This window comes from Plecotus auritus (genome assembly GCF_963455305.1).
Source record: "Plecotus auritus genome assembly, chromosome: 8".
Taxonomy (NCBI): Eukaryota; Metazoa; Chordata; class Mammalia; order Chiroptera; family Vespertilionidae; genus Plecotus; species Plecotus auritus.
This window is the reverse complement of record NC_137782.1, coordinates 80,263,688-80,286,823: the sequence shown is the minus strand read 5'-3', so window position 1 is coordinate 80,286,823 and position 23,136 is coordinate 80,263,688. Positions and strand designations below refer to the sequence as shown.

At 41.1% G+C, this 23,136-nt stretch overlaps 1 protein-coding gene across 1 annotated transcript in view; it reads left to right on the top strand.

Annotated features, from left to right (window-relative positions):
* Nucleotides 1-23,136, top strand: part of BFSP1 (beaded filament structural protein 1) — a 73,263-nt gene that overhangs the window by 17,720 nt on the left and 32,407 nt on the right. The window contains exons 2-3 of the mRNA XM_080683686.1: nt 2,686-2,805; nt 14,704-15,215. Of these exons, the coding sequence (XP_080539812.1) occupies nt 14,854-15,215 (362 nt within the window). The 5' untranslated portion in view covers nt 2,686-2,805; nt 14,704-14,853. The remainder of the gene's footprint in view (nt 1-2,685; nt 2,806-14,703; nt 15,216-23,136) is intronic.

Sequence of the window (23,136 nt, the reverse complement as noted above, 5' to 3'; positions counted from 1 at the left end):
AAATATAAAGTTGAATAGGATCCTTCAAGGGGCTGGGAAGGAGTAAGAAATGGGAGAACCTCCTGAAGCAAGTGAAATCATGGAGCAAAGAAAGAGTGCTTGAAGAAGGAGGATGTGGTCAATAAGCTCACGTTGATGAGAGTCTCCAGGAAGGAAGATGGGGTGTTGAACTGAGAACACGATTCCTATTTTCTCTGTGAAGTAGCAGGCATGACCACCTGTGATGGTAAATTTTATGTGTCAACTTGGCTTTACTATGGTGCCTACTGCTTGATATTGATATGAAGGTATTTTGTAGATGTGATTAATATTTGCAACCAAATATTAATTTAAGTAAAATAGGACTTTTAAGTAAAGCAGATTGCCCTCCATAATGAGGATGGGCCTCATTCAATCAGTAGAAGATCTTAAGCAGCAAAAAACAGAGTTATGTGAAGAAGAAGGCATTCACCTCAAGACTGCAACATTAAAAGTCCTGCCTGAATGCCAGCCTGCTGGCCTGTCCTAGGAATTTTGAACTTACTGGTAAGACCGCAATATCAACTCTTACCTGAATTGTTATCCTATACTACTCTCTAGATTTCATACTTGCCAGCCACTCCCACCCCATATATACATGTGTGTGCATTGCCTCTGTTTCTCTGGAAAACTGTGACTGATACAACATCCATTGAGAATATGGAAGGTTCAGACATTTGTCCAATTTTTTCTCTAGGCTACATTCCTGTAAGTAGAATTGCTAGGACAAAGTTCATGAGCTACTTAAAGAAATAAGAAGCATATTGTCAGTTTGCTTTCTAGAAATATTACATCTCTATATATTTCTAAGAATAGTATATGGATGTCTGGATCCCTGGACCCACATCAACATTAGGTATTTGTGATCTTTTTCATTTTCACCAGTTTGTGGAGAGGTACCACCTTCTCATTTTTTCTTCACTGTATTTTGATGAATAGTGAGATTGAACATCCTTTCATATTTTTTGACCATGTACTTTCTTCTTTAAGTGTTCACAGTTCATACCAAACTCTAAGTATTTGCTTTAGAAACTTGGGCCATTTATATATGGCTATTTTTCTTTTCATTTGAAAGTATTGCAAATGGTCAGACTATGTAACATTATATCCTCAACTGTTTTTGTTCTCTGTCCACTTTTCTACTGGATGTTTTTTTTTTTTTTATTGATTTGTAATCTTTCTTTATATAGTACTTCATCTTTTATCTACTATACAAACTTTCTGCCACGTTTTTTTTATTAATCTTTAACAAAGTTTAGACTTTTTTTGATAGCACAAAAAAGAGTTTATATTTTGTGTAGGCAAATCTATCAATTTTTACCTCTGAAGAAGTTACAGTCATGGGTCTCTTAATAACGGGGATATGTTCTGAGAAATGCATGGTTAGGCAATTTTTGTTGTGCAATCATTATAGAGTGTACTTACACAAACCCAGATGTATAACCTGCACATCTAGGCTCTCCAGAATAGCCTAGTGCTTCTGAGCTACAAGCCTGTACAGCATGTTACTGTACAAAACTGCACGAGAATAAATAAAACACAAGAGAAAATGATGTCATCAAGAAATGAGATAAGCATAAGACGTGAAAAGCTGCTGCCAACATAACACAGCACACTGTTCTACAGAAAACTTTTGTTTACAAGTAAAACTCACAACCCAGGTATGTGCCCTGACCAGGAATCAAATCAGCAACCTTTCAGTGCACAGGGTCATATGACACTCAAACAACTGAGCCAGGCCACGTTTTTTAAAGTTACATAATTTATTTCTTACCTTAGTACCTCCATTACAACTAGCATAGAATGAACATAGTTTTTGTTTTGTTTTGTTGCATTATTGTCACTAGAGGGTTGATGCATTAAAACGAATATATAGAGGAAACTTCCATTCATTGAATGATCTGAAAACAGTGATGTATGGCTCTAGCAGCTGCTGCTGGCCCTTTCATGTCCCCTCAGCACTTACTTCTAATGTCTAAGGCTGTTTACTCTGAACTACCTGCTATTTTCTGTCCCATGTCCGAGTGTTAATGCCCTTGGAGGTAGCTCTTAACCAAAGATGGACAGGGAGTTGGGGATATGTACCCAGCTTCCTCACCCCTTGGGTGGGCTATCTTTGTGGTGTGTCCTGATGTCTCCTAGAGTCCCCAGATGCAGTGAGCTCCAGTCACCCACAGTGGTGATACCTCAATGATAGGCTGCCTTCCCTTTCTGACCTCACTTCCCCATTTGTCTACTGGGGGTCCCAGGATCCTCTCCCAAACACACTATTTGTTCTCAACTCCTTGCCTCAGCATCTGCTTCTGGGGGACTCCAAACTAAGACATACAAGTCAGCTACATGCAAAAAAATGGCTAATATTTAATAAGCACGTACTATGTGCCACACACCATTCTAAGCGGATCATTTAACTCACAAGTCTTTTGGGCACAACTATCACCTCCAGTTTATGGATGATGCACGTGAGGCTTAGAGAGATCACATAGCTAATGGGTGATGAAGGATTTAAACCTAGACTAATTAACTCAAGTGCCCTGGGTTTTAATCATGGTATGTTCTGACAGTGTATCAGGTTATTTCAAATATCTTCAGTGGTACATATGTAATAGGCTTTGTGAGGGCATTTTGCTGATTTTTTTTTTTTTTTTTTTTTTTGCAACCTATCAGCACTAAGAATGCTGCCTAACTTGGATTGTCTGTACTCATCCGACTGAAACCTGAGTCCCGGCAAGAAGCTTTTCTTTTTTCCAACCACGTCAAGACATTTTCTCCTGGCTCTTCTATAATGTAAGTCTGTTTTTGCAGCTAACCATCATTCCCATTGTTTTTGTCAAAACTAGCTCCCTAGCTTACGATTTATTGTCTGGTAAATAAAGGTCACCATTTATTCCCTAGTAACCAGCTGAATAGATCCAGGATTTTAGCTTGTGATGTTGTGTGAGGCGTGTTCATTGCTGGTTTGGAAGACAACATTTCATGAGCTCTGGATGACCCTTCTTCGAACTGAGATATTCTTCCATCTGCCGACTTCATCAAGTTTTTTCTTTGCTGTGAGGCAAAATATTATGCTCTCCTCCTAGTCCCACTGCTGGTCTTCAGAGAGAGTAAAACAAATGTTTCATAGTTCCGCGAAAATGTTACAAAATTGTTTCCCAAGTTAGGTCATTGCATTTGAAAAATTTTTGTTTTGGTAGAAGACTTGGCCAAAAACAACAGAGCCAATAATCAGCCATTATTTCAGGGAAAAAATATCTTGAGATTAGCTAGGGATTGCTATCTTCCTTTCCATTAAATAGAGACCAAGCCCTGGCTAGGTGGCTCAGTTGGTCAGAGAGTCATCCTGTACACCAAAAGGTTGTGGGTTCCATTCCTGATAAGAGCACATACCTAGGTACCTAGGTTGTGGGTTTGATCCCTGGCCGGGACATGTATGGGAAACAACTGATCAATGTTTCTCTCTCTCTCTCTCTCTCTCTCTCTCTCTCTCTCTCTCTCTCTCTCTCTCTCTCTCTCTTTCTCTCTCTCTCTCTCCCCTTCCCCCCCCCCCCCGCCATCTTCCTCTCCCTCGCTCCTCCCCCTTTCTCTAAACATATCCTCCAGTGAGGATTAAAAATGAAAAAAGGAATAGAGACCAATTCTTCCATCTGGGCCTAAACTATTTTTGAGATAAATCTTTCTCTCTTTATAGTCATACACTTTAATTTACTGGCTGACTTCCCCAGTTTATGAAATGGCCCCATAAAATTTTGAAAGGCATTTTAACTTTATAAGGCAAATTATCATAAATTAATTTTCAGAAACTTCTTGCGCCAACTTGAAATAAAAATAAACTGTTTTCTCAGGCTGTATGCTCTAATTCTAGTCTAATTTTTAAAAAAACATGAACATTTAAATTTAGGATATCATTTAAAATAATACACTTGGGAAGACTGATTGTTTTCTTTGAGCTTGCAGAGACCAAAAGGACATCAAAAAATGTCTTTTTAGCTATTTCTGGAGAGATAAATCTATATTATTTCATAGGTAATGTGATGCCAGTAAATATTAACTGACTTTCAAGGGGGAGAAATGTCCTGATTTATAGTGTTTGTCATTTCCTGTGGTATAAATACTCCCACCCCAAGCTACCAATGTGGTGTCAATCAGCTCCAAAAATTCCTGAAAATTTAACAATTGGTTCTTATGAGCTTTTAAGAGGCAGCTCTAAAACAACTGGCAGGTGACTCCGCCAATTAGTGCCCTAAATGTAGGCTTGGGAACACAGGTTTGTTGGCTCTGTGATGCCCTGGAATTATTCTTCAAGGTGACTAGGACAGTGGTAGGCAAACTCATTAGTCAACAGAGCCAAATATCAACAGTACAACGATTGAAATTTATTTTGAGAGCCGAAAACCGACTTCTGTGCATAGGCCACGAAGTTTCAATCGCACTGTACGTGCACGCCTGCACGTGGTATTTTGTGGAAGAGCCACACTCAAGGGGCCAAAGAGCTGCATGTGGCTCTCGAGCCACAGTTTGCCGATCACTGGACTAGGACATCATGTAGCAAATCCTGGCAAATGGCACTTTCAGATCCAATGTTACCCAAAAACTCAGGTTACTTTGAAAAAATAATGTATCCTGGGAGAACCTGGTCCACAATATCCTGTTTAATTGTTGTCCTTGCAGATACTAAGTCATACAATTAGGGTCATTGAGGACAGTCTAAAGGCATTTTAGAGACAGGGGCCACTCAGAGCTCTGCAGCTTGAGTTGAAACTGATAGGTTCTGCAAAGGCTGACCACAGAACAAAATACACAGCCAGAATCAAACTTGGATGCCACCTTTTGTCATGAATTTTGTTTTAGGTTTACATCTGAAAAGCCACAGCCTTTGAGGATGCCTGGGAAGTGTCTTCATAATCTATCACTTAAAGATATTTCTTTTTTTTTTTTGTCATCTCCTGAAAATAAAAAGCTCTTTTCCAGGGAACTCGTTTTTTTATTTTAATGTGTCTTGTAACTACAGTCTTTCTGCTGACTGGTGCATTGTTTCCTTTCTAAATGAATATATTTTTGTTCTGTCCCTATATATTTCCTCTAATGATGAAAGACAACATAAACCTAGTCACCACAATGGAGAGCAGAGTAAATTTCAATTTAGGGCTGCTACTAAATTTGACCAGGCCTTTTGAAACAGTCCAGTCAGCAAATGTGGGGGAAGAGGACCAGGCCTTCAGTTCAGCTATTGATGTGCTTCATGGTTCATCTTTGGCCAAGTACCATTCAGCCTCCCCATTTAAAAGTTTCAAGATGAGGCACCCAACATTTAAAAACTATCATTCATTTCAAATTTCTATCTAAGATTCATTTATTCTTTTCACATATATATTTTTTATTGATTTCAGAGAGAAAGGGAAAGGGAGACAGATAGAAACATCAATGATAAGAAACATCATCAATTTGCTGCCTCCTGCATGCCCCACACTGGTGATTGAGCCCGCAACCTGGGCCTGTGCCCTGACTTGGAATAGAATCATGACCCTCTGGTTCATAGATTGACTCTCAACCACTGAGCCACACCAGCCAGACTCATCTATTCTTTAATTCATTTTATTAGGTACCTACCTTGGGTCTGAAACTTTACTAGTTGATAAATGAAATATTGTATCTGTCAGGGTTTTCCTATATCCAGCAGGAAATAAATGACATAAATAAAAGGTTTAACTGAGAAGAATTGAATGAAGGGACAACATCCAGAGTTGTGAGCAGGATCAAGGAAATCAACAGAGTATGATGAATCTCCAGGTATTAGCAATAGCAGGAAGCTCTTTCTACCCCTAGGCCTAAAGGAGCAAAGGATGGAGCCTGGAGTGGTGATTATGCCTGGAGGGAGAAGGAAGCACCAGGGTTGGCTCTCTGACCTGCCAGTGACTCCCATTTGCCAAACCCTACAGCAGGGGTGGGGAACATCTGGGTCAGCCTGTGGGCCATATGAAGCCTGGAAAATCATTTGGTCTGGTCATGCCAAGGCATTAGGAGTGAGTTAATTAAATGTTTGACCAAATATAGCAGGCTAATTTTTAAGTTGATAATTTTGTATGGCCTGCGAATGATGTTATAAATATCCAAATGGCCCTTCGCAGAAAAAAGGTTCCCCCACCCCTGCCCTACAGGAAGCCAGGGAGGCAGGTATGAAATCTGAGAGGACCAGCCTTTTAGGGTTCAGGCGGCCTAGGGAAGGATGGAAGATGGTTCTTTTGGGTGATCCTCTGGTAGAGAATGGCTGTTGGGGAATGAACAGCATTGATCTCAACCCTGCCCTCAAAGATCTGTAGTCTAGTCAGAATAATCATATGGGCAGGTCTGCTAGGATAACAGAGAGGTTAAGCCTTAGCTAAGCCATGGAGCTTGAGTCTGTAGAACTGAAGACCTCTATAGACATCCATTTTCATACATTAATATGCAGGACCAGTTGAATGAAAAGAGCAAAGGAGTAAGGGAGATGTTGGTGTCCAAATTGAGGAACATAGACAAGTGAAGAACAGGATGGTATTTGTTGGGTGAGAGGAAAATCCAAATGACAAAAATTTTAAATAAGTGAAGGATTGGGAGTCAGTAGGCCTCAACCATAAGCAGGTGGTAGAAGGTGAAATAGTGGGGTAATAGTATTCACATTACCTATAGTCCTTTTCCAAATAATAAGTCAGATGGTTGGAATAGGTAGTTCTTCAAATTTGGGGCAGACCACTGTGCCTTTCAAACAATGGTAATCTTCTGCAAACCAGTTCTTATTGGAAATTTCATTAGAAAACTTTACATGGATTTTATGTCTGAGGGTTGAAGGCTAGGATTTAAAATGTACAGTTTTAGTGTCCCTTACCGTACTTCAAAACTGTGTACAGAATCTGAAAATAACTGATAAAATGGCTTAGGATATTGTCCCTCCCAATCTCAGGTCAAAGCTGAGAAGTCAGTAATCTTTGGGAGATAGATTATCTCTTGTGAAATAGTTTAATCCTGTGGTCGGCAAACTCATTAGTCAACAGAGCCAAATATCAGCAGTACAACGATTGAAATTTCTTTTGAGAGCCAAAAACCAACTTCTGCGCATGGGCCATGAAGTTTCAATCGCACTGTACATGTGTGCCCACACGTGGTATTTTGTGGAAGGGCCATACTCAAGGGGCCAAAGAGCCATATGTGGCTCGCGAGCCGCAGTTTGCCGATCACTGGCTTAATCGGTTCCCCTTGATATCAATAGGAAAGTAGATATGGACCTATAAAAACAGTAGATATAAGATATATATATATATATATATATATATATATATATATATATATATATCCAGATATATGTTTAAATATATAAATGAGTATTTCTGTTAGAAATGCCTAAGTGGTACAAAGCAGGAAAAGCAGGATCTATCCTTTTCTTAGGGCAAAGTTGGCATACCAGTTGGCCAATTATGGCTGGATGATACATCAAACCACTTGATAATCTTTTCCCAGAAGAAAAGGGGCTGTGGTTCAGACGTGGACTGACCCAACTTGAGAGTAGTAGTAGGTCTCTTTAAAGATATCTTAAGAAGAAGTATGTGGCAGAAATATGAATAACATGGCTAGATTTAAATCCACAAGAAATTATAACTGGGAAAGAGACTTCTCCAAACTCAGTGCTGAGGGTTGTGCCTGCTGGGATAGTGACTCATTCCTGCATCCCTGAGGGCATGGGTATGGCCACTTTTCATGCATAACCAGAGTGATGATGAATGAGTAGGTTGATAATATCTCCACAACATTCCAAGGCTCTGCCCCATTGGTATTCAGGGAGGGCAAGTCCAGGTTCTTCTCAAAATCCTTTCATTATTAGTGATGTTAAACTCCTACCAGTATCATCAATGGAATCCCGTTTGCCAAGATCAAATTCCATCTGTTAAATCAAAGGATCATTTTTGCATTTTCTTGCTATCACTAAGAAATCTCTATTCTTAGCACAGTTTTCCCATAGGGGTTTGTTATGTTATAATTTCAAACTTACAGAAAAGTTGCTGGAAGAGTACAGGGACTCCCATATACCCTTTACCCAAATCTACTAATTATTTACATTTTACTCCATTTGCTTTATTATTCTACTAGAGACCCAGTGAACAAAATTCTTGCATGGGTAGGGTCCCTAGGCCTGGCCAGAGATCAGGGCCAATCTGTGGGGTGACTGGTGGGGCGATTGGGGGGGGGGAGGGGAGCCTCCGCTGGTACCTGCCTTGGCTGACCTGGCGCCGCCTGCTTGCTGCCCCCCCCTCACCCCCCCCCCCCCCCGCCCCGCCACTGCTGCCAGTCACTTCCCTCTGCTGGGCGACCCTCCGGGGGATCTGGGGTGGGGGGGCCCGCTGGCACCCGCCTTGGAGGCAAAGGAGGACAACCGGCAGGGCAATTAGGGGGCGGTGCCCGCCCACTCACCAGCCGGCTGCATCCCTCGCTGCTGCCACCAGTCCTCTCCCTTGGCTGGCCTGGGGCTTGCAGGCTGGGGGTAGCTCCTGCATTGAGCATCTGCCCCCTGGTGGTCAGTGCGCATCATAGTGACCAGTCATTCCACTAGTCATTCAGCTGTTCGATCAATTTGCATATTAGGCTTTTATTATATAGGATGTAATTATTTTACTTCATTTGCTTTATTATTCCATATAATTATTTGTATATGTGCATATAATGTATATTATTTATTTTCTGAACTATTGAGAGTAAGCTGAATATTGTGCCTCATTATTTCTTAAACTAGTGTGTATTTTCTAAGAACATGACATAGTACAATTATCAAAATCACGAGTTTTAACACAATATGGCTATCTATATTCCACCCAGCATCACAATAATGTTTCTTTATAGCTGTTTTTTTTTTTTCTTCTGGTCTAGAATCTTATCCAGGATCATGTATTGCCTTTAGTTGTCTTGCCTTTTGTGGGGCCCATTAATCAAAGAGTACCAGGAGCATATCTGTCTTCAGACAAATTAGGTTTGTTGATACTTGCCTCAGTTACTGTATTAGACTCTGAGAAAAGGTTGGGTACTTAGAACCCTCCATCCTTTGAAGGTGTCTGAGTCTATGAGCTTCACTTTCCAGAAAGTCTTCAGAGCTAACTGTGTGTGAGAGACAGTCTTGCTTCTGAGTGTGTTTCTCCATCTGTTGCCACCCATCATGCTGACTCATCCCTTAGAGGGCAGCTGACAGTGCTTCATAACATGTGTTTACAGCCTGGGGCCTGATGGAGAGGCCAGTTTAAGGGAGCAGGGAGCAGGAGACAGGTGTCTGCCCTTTGACTTTGGGGTTCCTGGCCACCTTACTTGAAATCAGTATTTCTAGGCTGACTTGCCTTTGAGTTGACCCAGTTTGATGGAAAGGCTTCAGGCTGTGCATCTGGGCATCCATCTGCCCTCTCTGCTCTCTGCAATTACCTGGGACCGGCAGCCAGGGTGTTCACTCTTAGGGCAGCGTGGCCCCCTAGTGGCAGACATTAGTGTGTCCCTGGGGAAAGGATGGACTATAAAAGATCACGCAGAATCACAATGTTGGAGCAGTGTATTAAGTTGCTGGGGCTTCCATAACAAAGTATCACAGATGGGGTGGCTTAAACAACAGAAACTTATTTTCTCATAATTCTGGAAGCTAGACGTCTGAGATCATGGTGTCAGCAAGGTTGCTTTTTTCTGAGGCCTCTCTCCCTGGAGTGTAGATGTCTGCCTTCTCCCTGTGTTTTCACATGGCCTTCCCTCTGTACCTGCCCAGTGTCGTAATCTTTTCTTATAAGGACACCAGTTACATTACATTAGGACCCACCCATTTGACCTCATTTACCTTAATTACCTCTTTAAAGGCTCTATTCCAAATACAGACACATTCTGAGGTATTAGGGGTTAGAGCTTCAACATATAAATTTTGAAGGACACAATTCAACCTGTAACAAGCAGGAAGGAGGTCTCTGCTCATGATGAAGGTTGGGGTTAGTGCCTGGCTATGTAAGAATGCAGTAGGAGATGAAATTCTGATTCTTATGTAGATTCTCAGTCAACCCTCTGGATTTTCAGCTCTACCTGTCACCCCCACCTTAAGACATATCTGGTACATCCAATTCCTATACATTACAATCAAAGGAGGACACTTAAGGGGTTACATGAAAAGCTTTTCTGAAATTCTCTCTCATGAACCAGCTTGTTTTTCTTGCCCATTCCTCTCTGCAGGCTCTTAGGTTTCAGCTTTCTCCACTCTGCTAAGTCAGTAGTCACTAATCTATCTCTACTCAGCCTTTCAAAATTTGTTGACATATCTTGTGCACTGTGATCTTTTGTTGGGAAAATTTCCCAAGGAGGATAGGTAAAGAGACTGAAGAAAAAGGCTGACAACTCTGGAGTTAGAGTTTATCAAGGGAACTTAAAGACAGAAGCAGAGTCTTGGGCGGCAGCAACACAGTGAATCTCCACACCAGAGTGGATGAGGTTTGATATATACAGCCTCCAGGAACACAAGTGGCTTATAACCAAGTGGCACATGAATATATTGCAAAGCAGTAAATAACTTAATGGGCCTGCTTCCTATGTAAGAACATTCCTTTCAGGTGATATGGGTCCACTCCTTCCACATCACTGAGAGCAGCTTGCTTCTTAGGATAGCATTGGTCATGTCAAGCACTAGAAACTATTTTGCCTAACATCTTTCTTCCTTATTTTTGTGGAGTTTTAATTGGAAAAAATTTTGTTGCTACCATTTTTTTGGCAGGGTTGTCAATGTAAGAAACATTCAATTTTTTATGACTTTATTTGAGCCAATCTTATGACAGTTGTTGGGAAGCAAAATCTCAACGGATTGAGAAAATACTCCAGAGAGTGGCAGTTTTACCTTATTTTATACATTATAATCAAAGGAGGACACTTAAGGGGTTACATGAAATCCATTGGTGATAGATTAAGGAGGTGGGAGAAAGCAAAGCAGGGCAATCTCTGGAATTGGATAAAAAGTAAACCGAATAGACACTTCTTTTACATTTGTGGGTATAGGACAGTCAGCGGTTAACAATGAACACGATAACAATAACAATGAAGGGTTTTGTGGTCTCTGCTCTGGTCCAGTGAGGGGGTCCAGAAAAAAAGGAAATTACCCTGACATTCTAAAGGTATGCTATTGTAGATGCAAAGAGACAATAGGCTCAGTTGTCAGGGAAGATACCACCTTAAGGCTTGTCTACCTGCCATGAACTGCTGTTTGTTAGAAAGTTTTAGTTTCAGACCATCCTATGTGGTTACTTTCAGTCTCTGAGTTTATAAGGCTGCCATGCAGGCCTCCCTTGAGTTGATCAGGTTCAGTATTTGGCCCCACAGGGTTTAGGGGAAGAAGTAGAGATAACACTCCTATTCAATCCACTACAACTAATGGGAAGCACAGCTCTCCCTACTTGCCATGCCCACCTCAACTCATCCTTACTTACCATTTTCAGGGAACACCTGGCTCATTCCACTGCTCCTCACCCCAGGTGCTCTCTCACCCTGTTTATGCTGCTGTATCTGGAGTTCTAACTTCTCTACCAAGCCACACACTACTCACTGAGGCTTCTTTCTTGTTTTGTTTTTATATTTAACTTTATTGTTGAAAGTATTACAGATGTCCCCTGTTCCCCCCCCCCCCATTTACCCCTTCCTCCCCACTCTTACCCCCTCCCCAGGCCTTCACCGCCCTCTTCTCTGTGTCCATGGTTTTGTAAAGCTCTCTATTTTAGAACTCATCTCAAATTTTGTGTGTGTGTTGGTGTAAAATAAATCCTATCTAATAAAAAGGGAATATGCAAATTAACCACCACACCGTCACAAAGATGGCGGTGCCCATAGCCACAAGATGGCGGTGCCCAATCCCCTTAGCCCTGCTGGAGTCCCCCAGTCCTTTCAACCCCGTTGGGTGGGGGGGGGGGGAGGGCGCGGCAGGTGCACGGTGCGGCCAGACCTACCCTCAGCTCCCCAGCTCCCCAGGGCAGGCCGGAGGCTCAGGCAAGCCTCAGATGGCAGCTGCCCAGCTGCTCAGGGCCGCCCGAGGCTCAGGTAACCAGGGCTGGCTGAGGCTTGCGCTGCCGGCAGTGGCAGCAGCAGAGGTGTGATGGGGGCGTCACCTTCCCCTGATCGCAGGGTTGCCTCCTGCCCCTGAGGGCTTCCAGACTGTGAGAGGGGGCAGGCCGGGCTGAGGGACCCCCCCTCCAGTGCATGAGTTTTCATGCACTGGGCCTCTAGTAAATAAATAAAAAGGAACAGGTTTTATGGAAAGCAATCTCACAGGGTGATCTGATCATGAATTCCTAATTGGGCAGGTCATTGTGGGTAGTCATTACCCAGACCTGTCCATTGTTCTTATGTATACAGATTAGCTCATCTTTGACAAATCAGAAATAACGTCCCTCCAAGGGGTTATTAACCCCCAAGAGAGCACATATCTTCTTAACCACCCTGTATTCCAATCCCCATCTTGCTTTCTCCAATCGTCCTACATTCCCTCCTTAATTTCAAATGCATAAAAGAAGCTGAAAAACTGTTATTCTTCCGAGCATTTGAGATCTTGTTCCCTGACACATCATCCGTTTGGCTCATATAAACTCATTACAATTCTCTACAGGTTTTGATGTTTCTTATGTTGACAATGTCTTCATTAGTTGGGTAGGAATTTGTCTTCCCGCACCTTGAAGGTTGGGACTTGACCTTGTTCAATAGTGATCTCTCTAAGACTATACTGTGTGCATAGATATTTTCTAAGTGTTTGTTCTACTGGAATAAATTGAAATTATATTTTTTCTTTTGTTATGTTTCTGGGATATATTTATTCTCAAATGGGATTACTATGTATGGTAGACTGAGTTTCTGCTCCCCATTCTTCAGTGTGAGGGAGTTACACACCCACCCCCTTGCCATGCCTATTCCCTGCCTCCTTGCTTTGGCTGTAGCTATGTGATCTGCTTTGACCAATGAGATGTTAGTGGCCATGATGCAAACAAAGGTTTGGAATGAGCTTGTGTGTCTGGGCGTGCTCTTGTCCTTTTGTCACTAAGAGGATGAGAGACATTTTGGAGCAGAGCGGCTCCGGCCGACCTGCAGACCTGGGAATGTAGTGATAAGTACTTCTTCTATGCCACTTAGTTTTGGGGTCAGTTTGTTCTGTAGTGATACCTGCCTGGTACATGATATCATAGGGCATGAATGGTTTTATAACCCTTGTTCTATGTTGGTTTGCTCTTTAGGATACTTGAAACCAATTTACCATGCCACCAGCCTGGTATTTGTATACCTGCATATATACTCATATGGCTTTCTTTGATTTGATCATAACATTTATTTGTAAATGGCTTAAGAAAATATAATAAAACAATAACCACACCACCAACACAACTTAGGACCTTACATAGCTTCATTCTAGATGGAATCTATTATGTTGCAGTCTTTTTGGAGTAATAATAAACCTAATAAACCCAACAAAGAAATGTGTAATTTTCTTGATCTTTGATAACCACGAGTTTATAGTATAATTATACATAATTTATACAGTTGTTAATCAGATGATACTACTAATCCTTATTTTTACAAAAATAGCCTTTTAATAATGATTTTAAAAATTGGAGATATGACAAAATATTTATATTTAATAAAATTTTCATCAATGTTATTATTTCAATACCCACAGTTTGCTTTTAAATTTGTCAAAGGGTAGCTTTGTTAATTCCATAATACAAATTAAAATGAAACATGGTAGCCAAAAAGTTCTTTTATAGTATTTAATTGAGAGTATGCCAATTTATTAAATCTTAGGCTGTAAGGATTTTTTTTTCTTTAGTTCAAATAATCTATTATGCAAATGTCTTGATGGAGCTCTATTTGTTTCTCCTACCCAGAAAGGATGTCAGAATCCAGGAGAGCAAGGGTGACATTATAATAACTGTGCATCTGTTTCCTAAGTTTTTGTACAAAGAGTAGATTCTTCACAAATGTGCACAAGTAAGAACGTTTGGCAATGCCACACCTCACAATTTACCGAGTCGTGGAATTTAAAAAATATATATTTTTGTTGATTTTAGAGAGGAAGGGAGAGGGATGAGAGAGAGAAATGTCAGTGATGAGAGAGAATCATTGATCAGCTGCCTCCTGCACGCTTCACACCGGGGACCAAGCCCGCAACCCTGGCAGGTGCCCTGACCCGGGAAGCCTCCATGGTGTCCTGGTTCATGGGTCAAAGCTCAACTACTGAGCCACGCCAGCCAGGCTTGAGTCGTAGCTTTTTATTTTGCATCCATGATTAAGAATCTCTATCGTAAGGAGCGTTCCTAAACGCCAAGGTATACTGTAATTAAGAAAAAGAATTGCTTAAGTAATCAGAAAAAAATAGTATTGTTTAAAGTTCTATAATTGAAGCTTGGCTTTAACAGACAAAAACAAAGCTAGGGGGTCTTTGGGCTCTCGAGCTAGTCCAATGCTCCCTTGGGCTTCCTTCACAATTCCAGTGGAACCAGTCAAAAGAAAGTCACGCTCCTCTTGTCCCCCTGACCTTCCATCCAATCATACAGCAACGGACTTGAACAAGCAGGGAACAAAAACCTCATTGCCCAATTTAACCTCGCAAGCCCGGGAGCTGTATGGTCCGTTAATCCAGCTTACAAAAGCATGCCTGCTGCTCTTTTATTCTCCCAGAGGCTGGGCACCCTGATGATCATGACAGATGATCAGCTCTGGAACGTCCCAGCAGCGTGCCAGCGGCCTCCGCTGTTTATTTAGCGGGCTTCTGGCTCCGTGAGGGGCCCCCTGGAGCCGGCTTTGCACGCGCTCGCCCGCAGAGGAGCCATGTACCGGCGCAGCTACGTCTTCCAGACCCGCAAGGAGCAGTACGAGCTGGCCGAGGAAGAGGCACCCGGCCGCCTGGCCTCGGACCCAGGCGCCCCGCCCAACCTGGCGGCGCTGCAGGGCCTCGGCGAGCGTGTGGCCGCCCACGTCCAGCGGGCTCGCGAGCTCCAGCAGCGCCACGGCGTCCTCCGGCGGCAGCTGGATGCCTTTCAGCGCCTGGGCGAGCTGGCGGGCCCCGAGGACGCCCTCCTCCGCCAGGTGGAAGGCAATCATCAGCGTGCCCGGGACCTGGCGGCTGAGCGCACCCGGCTGGAGCGCCAGGGCGCAGAGGCGCAGCGCTCGCTCCACGAGTATCGTAGCAAGTAAGCTTTGGTCGTGGGGGGAAATTGAGGCAGGGCGGGGGGCGGCACCTGTGGCAGGGATCTGAGAGCAGGCTGCCATCCAGGTTGGAGGGCCATCTCTGGTGTCCCGGTCCTCATGACCACAGTGTGTGTGTGGGGTGGGGTGGGGTGGGGTGGGGGTGGGGTGGGGTGGAGAGAGGCGGTGCACATGGTCCATTTCCCTAAGATAAGACTAGCTTCTATTTTGATGGTACTTCATAGTTTACATGAAATGGTATCATTTACTTTAAATGTATTTTAAAATTTAGGTATAATTTCCATATAACAACATGCACAGATTTTAAGGACACAGTTCAGTGAGTCTTGACAAATGTATATACCTATGTTGCTATCGAAACAAGCAAAATATTTCCTCTACCTTAGAAATTCCCCTTCTACCCTTTTCAAGTCAATCTTCAGTTATCATTAGCCGCCCCCCCCCACCAAAAAAACCCATAAGTTTTATTTCTAACACCATAGATTAGTTTTGCCTGTTCTAGAATTTCACAAAAAGGAATATTACAGATGTACTCTTGTGTCTGGCTTTCTTTTGCTGACCACAGTATTTTTGAGATGCATTAATGTTATTTAATCCTCACAGACAGTTATAGATTGTATTTGCCTGCACCTATTTAACAGATGAGGAGACTGAGGCTCAGAAAATGTAGGGATTTGGAGCAATGTCACTCAGCTAGTGAACTGCTGCCCTGGGACTGGATTGAAGTGATGGACATACTAAGTTTAATGGTTTTCACTGCATCACAGCCAACCCCTGGAAATCGTTTCAATGTGTGCCTTCCAGGGTCTTGCAAGTCTGTGTGGTCCATGGACCAGCAGCATTGGCATCACCTAGGAGCTTGTTTTAAAGGGAGACTCTTGGGCTCACCCCAGAGCTCCTGAATCAGGAACTGCATTTTAACAAGACTCCCCAGTGATTTGTAGTTTTAGAAGTTAAACACTGAAGTTTCAGAAGCCCTGGTCCGGGGCATGGTTCCACCTTTCGACAGACTGAACAATGTGTTAAAATTAGCTATTAAAAAGAAAAAGGATACTCAGCAATTTGTCAACATCTTTCCAGGTCTTAAATGTGTGTGCTCTTAGACTCAGCAGAGTAATTTCCATGAAGGAATTTACTACGATAGTCCAGCAGGTGTCAAGGGGCACACCTACAAGGTTATTCACTGCCTTGGGATCTGCAGTGGCAAAATCCTGGAACCAACCTAAATGCTGATTAATAATGGGAGACAGGTTACACAGTTGTGCTTCATTCATACAATGGGATACTATGAAATGGTAAAAGAACAAGAATAGTGTGTTATTACCATTTATTTAAAAAAGAGGGGTGAAGAGTAGAAATTTTCTGCTTGCATAAGGAAAAAGAGGACACAAGCACACACAAACAACTAATGACACTGGGGCGAATGTCTGACTTTTACTAGGTGTTCTAATTATTGTCTTTCAGTATCTAACTACAGTATAAACTGTTTGGTAAGTTCACCCTCCCTCGTAGTAATGGACATACTAAGCTGCTGGCTGGTTGGTTTCTGATATGTGGGGTAACTGTTCATATATCCCTTATCCATTATTCAAGCACCAGGGGGTCTTGCTCCTTAGGATGAATGACAGAGATAGAGAACCTTTGCCCCAATTAAAAATAATTATTAACAAATAGAAAGAGGAGGGAAATGTTAAGCCCATAGGGCAATACAATCCTTAACGGCCATTTGCACACTTCCCACTAGAGGAGAACAAAAACAAAAACAAAACAAAACAAAAAAACAGGAAAAGCTCGCTGGACATCATGAGTCAGACCATACAAGGAATGAAAACGGTCCTGAAGGTACCTGATCACACACCTGCATCCCATCCCATTATGAGCTCACCAGCTCAGCCCCCAGACCCACTGATAACAAAAGCTTTCCACCAGTGACTGCTTATAAGGATGAAACTCCAGGTTGTTGCCATCATCAACCCAGTGTCCCCTTGGCTCAGTGCTGTGCAACCCTTCCTTTTGGACATACGACCCCCCATCCCCTTTTCTTAAATAAATTTAATTTTCTGAAATCACTGTCTGAAATGGCTATTTAGCCTACCTGTGGGCATCATCCACCATGTTCACCTTTCAAGTTCCACATTCTTAGTTTGAGTCTTGGGTAGGTTATTCACTACTGTGTACTGAGCATATTTATCAGATCAAATAATTTATTTCATTCCAATCAGTCCTTCTGTTTTTTTTTAAAATATTTTTTATTGTTTTTTTTGGGGGGGGCAGGGTCAAGCCCTTAATATGGACATGTGCCCTGACCAGTCCTTCTGTTTTGTTTTTGTTTTTGTTTTTTATTTTGATCCAGAGGCTTGGAGAGGGTCCTTGGGTGGCAGGACTTGAACTCAAGTTTTCTTGCCCTGAGTCCATATGCTTTCTAGAACACTGTCTTGGAGAGAAGTTACTCTTGGACTTCTATGGAGTGAGGTCCAGTAATAAGAACGAGACCTCATTCAAATGAAGATCATGTTCTCTAGAGCAAAGAGAAGTGTACACTGGTTCAGACACCCCATTCCATGGGCCAGCAGGATCCCCTTAATCCTCAAATGGTCTTCACATTAGACCACAGTCTACTGTAACTCCCTTGAGCCCTCAATGAACAAATGGTCATACTGAGTTTTCCTGATTTCACTTGGTTCTGATTATGTCTCCATCATGGAGCAGTTCCTTCGGATTCTGTGATTTATTTAATAATTCCCCTTAATTTATTCCCTCTCATTGCCCTGTTGGAGAAGTTTTGATATTCTGGCTAGGGTAGTGGGACTTGAAAATTATTATAAAAATCATAACCATCCACATGCATGCGTATACACACACCAAGTTTGGTTTCGCATTCCAGAGGGGACTTGATGGTTAGCCAAAGCAGATAAGAATAATGCATACATGCAAAGGAATATGCAGTGTTGTTAGGCATATTTTCTACTTGGATAGTTGAATAATTTCAAAATCAGGTCTTTCACATGTCAAACAAAGACTAAATATAATAAAATGAAATAAAAGCAAATAAAACCATCAAAATGCAATGGTGAATATAGTCAATTATCCAAATTGCTGAAAACCAAAGTCGTTGTATAAAACAATCAGATAATTAAAGCCAGTGTATCTTCATTTTATGAATTCACTTATATATTCACTTATTTGAATATATATAAATGTATCTTGAATTCTTATCATGAGCTTTTATAATGAAGATACTTGCCTTTAATATAATATCTAGACTTTTCTATAGCATGAAAATCACATTAATATGTTGTTTATCCAATCTGTGTGTTTTTTAACACACCTCTTTTTAAAAATATATTTTATTGATTTTTTACAGAGAGGAAGGGAGAGGGAGAGAGAGTTAGAAACATTGATGAGAGAGAAACATCAATCAGCTGCCTCCAGCACACATCCTACTGGGGATGTGCCCACAACCAAGGTACATGCCCTTGACCCAAATTGAACCTGGGACCCTTGAGTCTGCAGGCTGATGCTCTATCCACTGAGCCAAATCAGTTAGGGCCCAACCTGTTTTTAAGCTATAGAAATTCTTAAAATGTTTTTAGCAGGAAAAAGCAGTGAGAAAATTAGATTTTTGTTAACAGTTTTATTCTCAAAAGTTAATTAACCATTAAAAAATAATTTCTGGCTCCATTACAGCCACACACAAAAGAAACTGCTAAATGTGACATCTTGGCGTGAAATGTAAAACTTGTGCAACTGTGTTTTTTTTTTTTTTTTTTTTTTTTTTTTCAAATTTTTATTAAGGTATTACATGTGTACATATCTTATCATTGCCCCCGACCCCCACCCCACTCCCATATATGCCCTCACCCCCCAATGTTTTGCATCCGTTGGTTACTCTTATATACATGCATATAAGTCCTTCAGTTGATCTCTTATTTCCCCCACCTCTCCCTAACCTTACCACTATAATTTGACAGTCTGTTTGATGCTTTACTGCCTCTGTAACTATCTTTTTGTTCATCAGTTTATAATGTTTTTCATTATCCCCAAATGAGTGGGATCATGTGGTATTTTTCTTTCATTGACTGGCTTATTTCACTTAGCATAATGTTCTCTAATTCCATCCAAGTGCCTACAAATGGTAGTAATTCCTTCTTTTTTACGGCAGCATAGTATTCCATTGTGTAGATGTACCATAGTTTTCTGATCCAGTCATCTGCTGATGGGCATTTAGGCTGTTTCCAAATCTTAGCTATTGTAAATTGTGCTGCTATGAACATAGGGGTGCATATATCCTTTCTGATTGGTGTTTCTGGTTTCTTAGGATATATTCCTAGGAGTGGGATTACTGGGTCAAATGGGAGTTCCATTTTCAGTTTTTTGAGGAAACTCCATACTGTTCTCCACAGTGGCTGCACCAGTCTGCATTCCCACCAGCAGTGCACGAGGGTTCCTTTTTCTCCGCATCCTCGCCAACACTTGTCGTTTGTTGATTTGTTGATGATAGCCATTCTGACAGGTGTGAGATGGTATCGCATTGTTGTTTTGATTTGCATCTCTCGGATAATTAGTGACTTTGAGCATGTTTTCATGTGTCTCTTGGCCTTCCTTCTGTCTTCTTTCGAAAAGCTTCTATTTAGGTCCGTTGCCCATTTTTTTATTGGATCATTTATCTTCCTTTTATTAAGTTGTATAAGCTGCCTGTAGATGTTGGAAATTAAACCTTTATCAGTGATACCATTTGCAAATATGTTCTCCCATACAGTGGGGTTTCTTGTTGTTTTGTTGATGGTTTCTTTTGCTGTGCAAAAGCTTTTTATTTTGATGTAGTCCCATTTGTTTATTTTCTGTTTGGCTTCCATTACCCTAGGGGCAGTATCACTGAAAAAGTTCTTTTGGCATATGTCTGAGATTTTGCTGCCTGTGGATTCCTCTAGTATTTTTATGGTTTCCCGTCTTATATTTAAGTCCTGTACCCATTTTGAGTTTATTTTTGTGTATGGTGTAAGTTGGTGATCTAGTTTCATTTTTTTGCATGTATCTGTCCAATTTTCCCAACACCATTTATTAAAGAGACTGTCTTGACTCCATTGTATGCTCATGCCTCCTTTGTCAAATATTAAATGCGCATATTGGTTTGGGTCGATATCTGGATTCTCTATTCTGTTCCATTGATCTATATGTCTGTTCTTGTGCCAGTACCAGGCTGTTTTGAGGACAGTGGCTTTGTAATACAGCTTGAAATCTGGTATTGAGATCCCTCCTACTTTATTCTTCTTTCTCAGGATTGCTGTGGCTATTCGGGGTCTTTTTTTATTCCAGATGAATTTTTGGAGAGTTCTTTCTAGGTCTGTGAAATACGCCGTTGGTATTTTAATGGGGAGTGCATTGAATCTATAGATTGCTTTGGGTAGTATGGACATTTTAATGATGTTGATTCTACCAATCCATGAACATGGTATGTTCTTCCATCTGTTTACATCTTCCTCTATCTCTTTTTTCAGTGTCCTGTAGTTTTCCGCATATAGGTCTTTTACCTCCTTGGTTAGGTTTATTCCTAAGTATCTTAATTTTTTTGGTGCGATGGAAAATGGGATTGCTTTTTTAGTCTCTCTTTCTGTAAGTTCATTGTTGGTGTATAGAAATGCCATAGATTTCTTGGTGTTAATTTTGTATCCTGCTACATTGCCGAATTCATTTATTAAGTCTGTTAGTTTTTTGATGGAGTCTTTCGGGTTTTTTATGTACAATATCATGTCATCTGCAAATAAGGACAGCTTTACTTCTTCTTTTCCAATTTGGATGCCTTTTATTTCTTCTTCTTGTCTAATTGCAGTGGCTAATACTTCCAGTACTATGTCAAACAGGAGTGGTGAGAGTGGACATCCCTGTCTTGTTCCTGTTCTTAGGGGAAATGGTTTTAGTTTTTGCCCATTGAGTATGATGTTAGCTGTGGGTTTATCATATATAGCTTTTATGATGTTGAGGTATGATCCTTCTATTCCCACCTTGTTGAGAGTTTTTATCAAGAAAGGGTGTTGGATTTTGTCAAATGCTTTTTCTGCATCAATTGATATGACTATGTGATTTTTATCTCTCAATTTGTTTATGTGATGTATCACATTTATTGATTTGCGGATATTGAACCATCCTTGCATTCCTGGGATAAATCCTACTTGGTCATGGTGTATGATCTTTCTGATGTACTGCTGGATCCTATTTGCTAGAATTTTATTGAGGATTTTGGCATCTACATTCATGAGAGATATTGGCCTGTAATTTTCCTTCATTGTGTTGTCTTTATCTGGTTTTTGTATTAGGGTGATGCTGGCTTCATAGAAGGAGCTGGGAAGTGTTCCTTCCTCTTGAATTTTTTGGAATAGTCTGAGGAAGATAGGTTTTAGTTCTTCCTTGAATGTTTGGTAGAACTCTCCTGTGAAGCCGTCTGGCCCCGGGCTTTTGTTTGCCGGAAGCTCTTTGATGACTGCTTCAATTTCTTCCATAGTTACTGGCATGTTGAGCTGTTTAGATTCTTCCTGATTGAGTTTTGGAAGGTTATATTTTTCTAGGAATATGTCCATTTCCTTCAGGTTGTCCAGTTTGTTGGAATAGAGTTGTTCGTAGTAATTTTTAACAATCCTTTGTATTTCGGCGGGATCTGTTGTTATTTCACCTCTTTCATTTCTGATCTTGTTTATTTGGGTCCTCTCCCTTTGCTTCTTGGTGAGCCTGGCTAGAGGTTCATCAATCTTGTTTATCCTTTCAAAGAACCAGCTCTTGGTTTTGTTGATCTTTTGTATTGTTTCTTTGGTCTCTATGTCGTTTATCTGTGCTCTGATCTTTATTATTTCCTTCCTTCTGCTTACACTGGGCTTTTCTTGTTGCTCTTTTTCTAACTCTTTGAGTTGTTGGGTTAGGTAATTTATTACCCCTGTTTCTTGTTTTTTGCAGTAGGCTTGTAGAGCTATGAACTTCCCTCTCAAGACTGCTTTCGCTGTGTCCCATAGATTTTGGATTGTAGTGTTTTCATTGTCATTTGTTGTCATGATGTTTTTTATTTCTTCTTTGATCTCTCTGGTAACCCAGTCATGGTTTAATAGCATGCTGTTTAGTCTCCATGTGTTTGATTTCTTTGGGTTGTTTTTATTGTAGTTGATTTCCAGTTTTATGCCACTGTGGTCTGAGAAGATGCTTGATATGATTTCTATCTTCTTGAATTTGAAGAGACTTTGCCTATGTCCCAACATATGGTCTATCTTTGAAAATGACCCATGTGCACTTGAGAAGAATGTATATTCTGTGGCTTTGGGGTGAAATGTTCTGAAGATGTCAATTAATTCCATCTGGTCTAGTGAGTCATTTAGGATTGATGTTTCTTTGCTGATGTTTTGTTTAGAGGATTTGTCCAATGGTGATAGTGGGGTATTAAAGTCTCCTACTATGATTGTATTGCTGTCAATGTCTCCCTTAATATCCTCCAGGAGTTTTTTTATGTATTTGGGTGCTCCTGTATTGGGTGCATATATGTTTACCAGAGTTATTTCTTCTTGTTGGATTGCTCCCTTTAGTATTATGAAATGGCCTTCCTTATCTCTTGTTATGTCCTTCAGTTTGAGATCTAATTTGTCAGAAATAAGTATTGCTACCCCAGCTTTTTTTTCAGTTCCATTTGCCTGGAAAACCTTTTTCCATCCCTTCACCCTCAGTCTGTGTGCGTCTTTTTTTCTGAGGTGGGTTTCTTGTAGACAGCAGATATATGGGTCGTGTTTTCTTATCCAATCTGTTACCCTATGTCTTTTGATTGGGGCATTTAATCCATTTACATTTAAAGTTATTATTGATAGGTACTTATTTGTCGCCATTCCTATTCTTTACCCCTGTGTTACTTCTTCGCTTCCTGTTTCTTTCTTT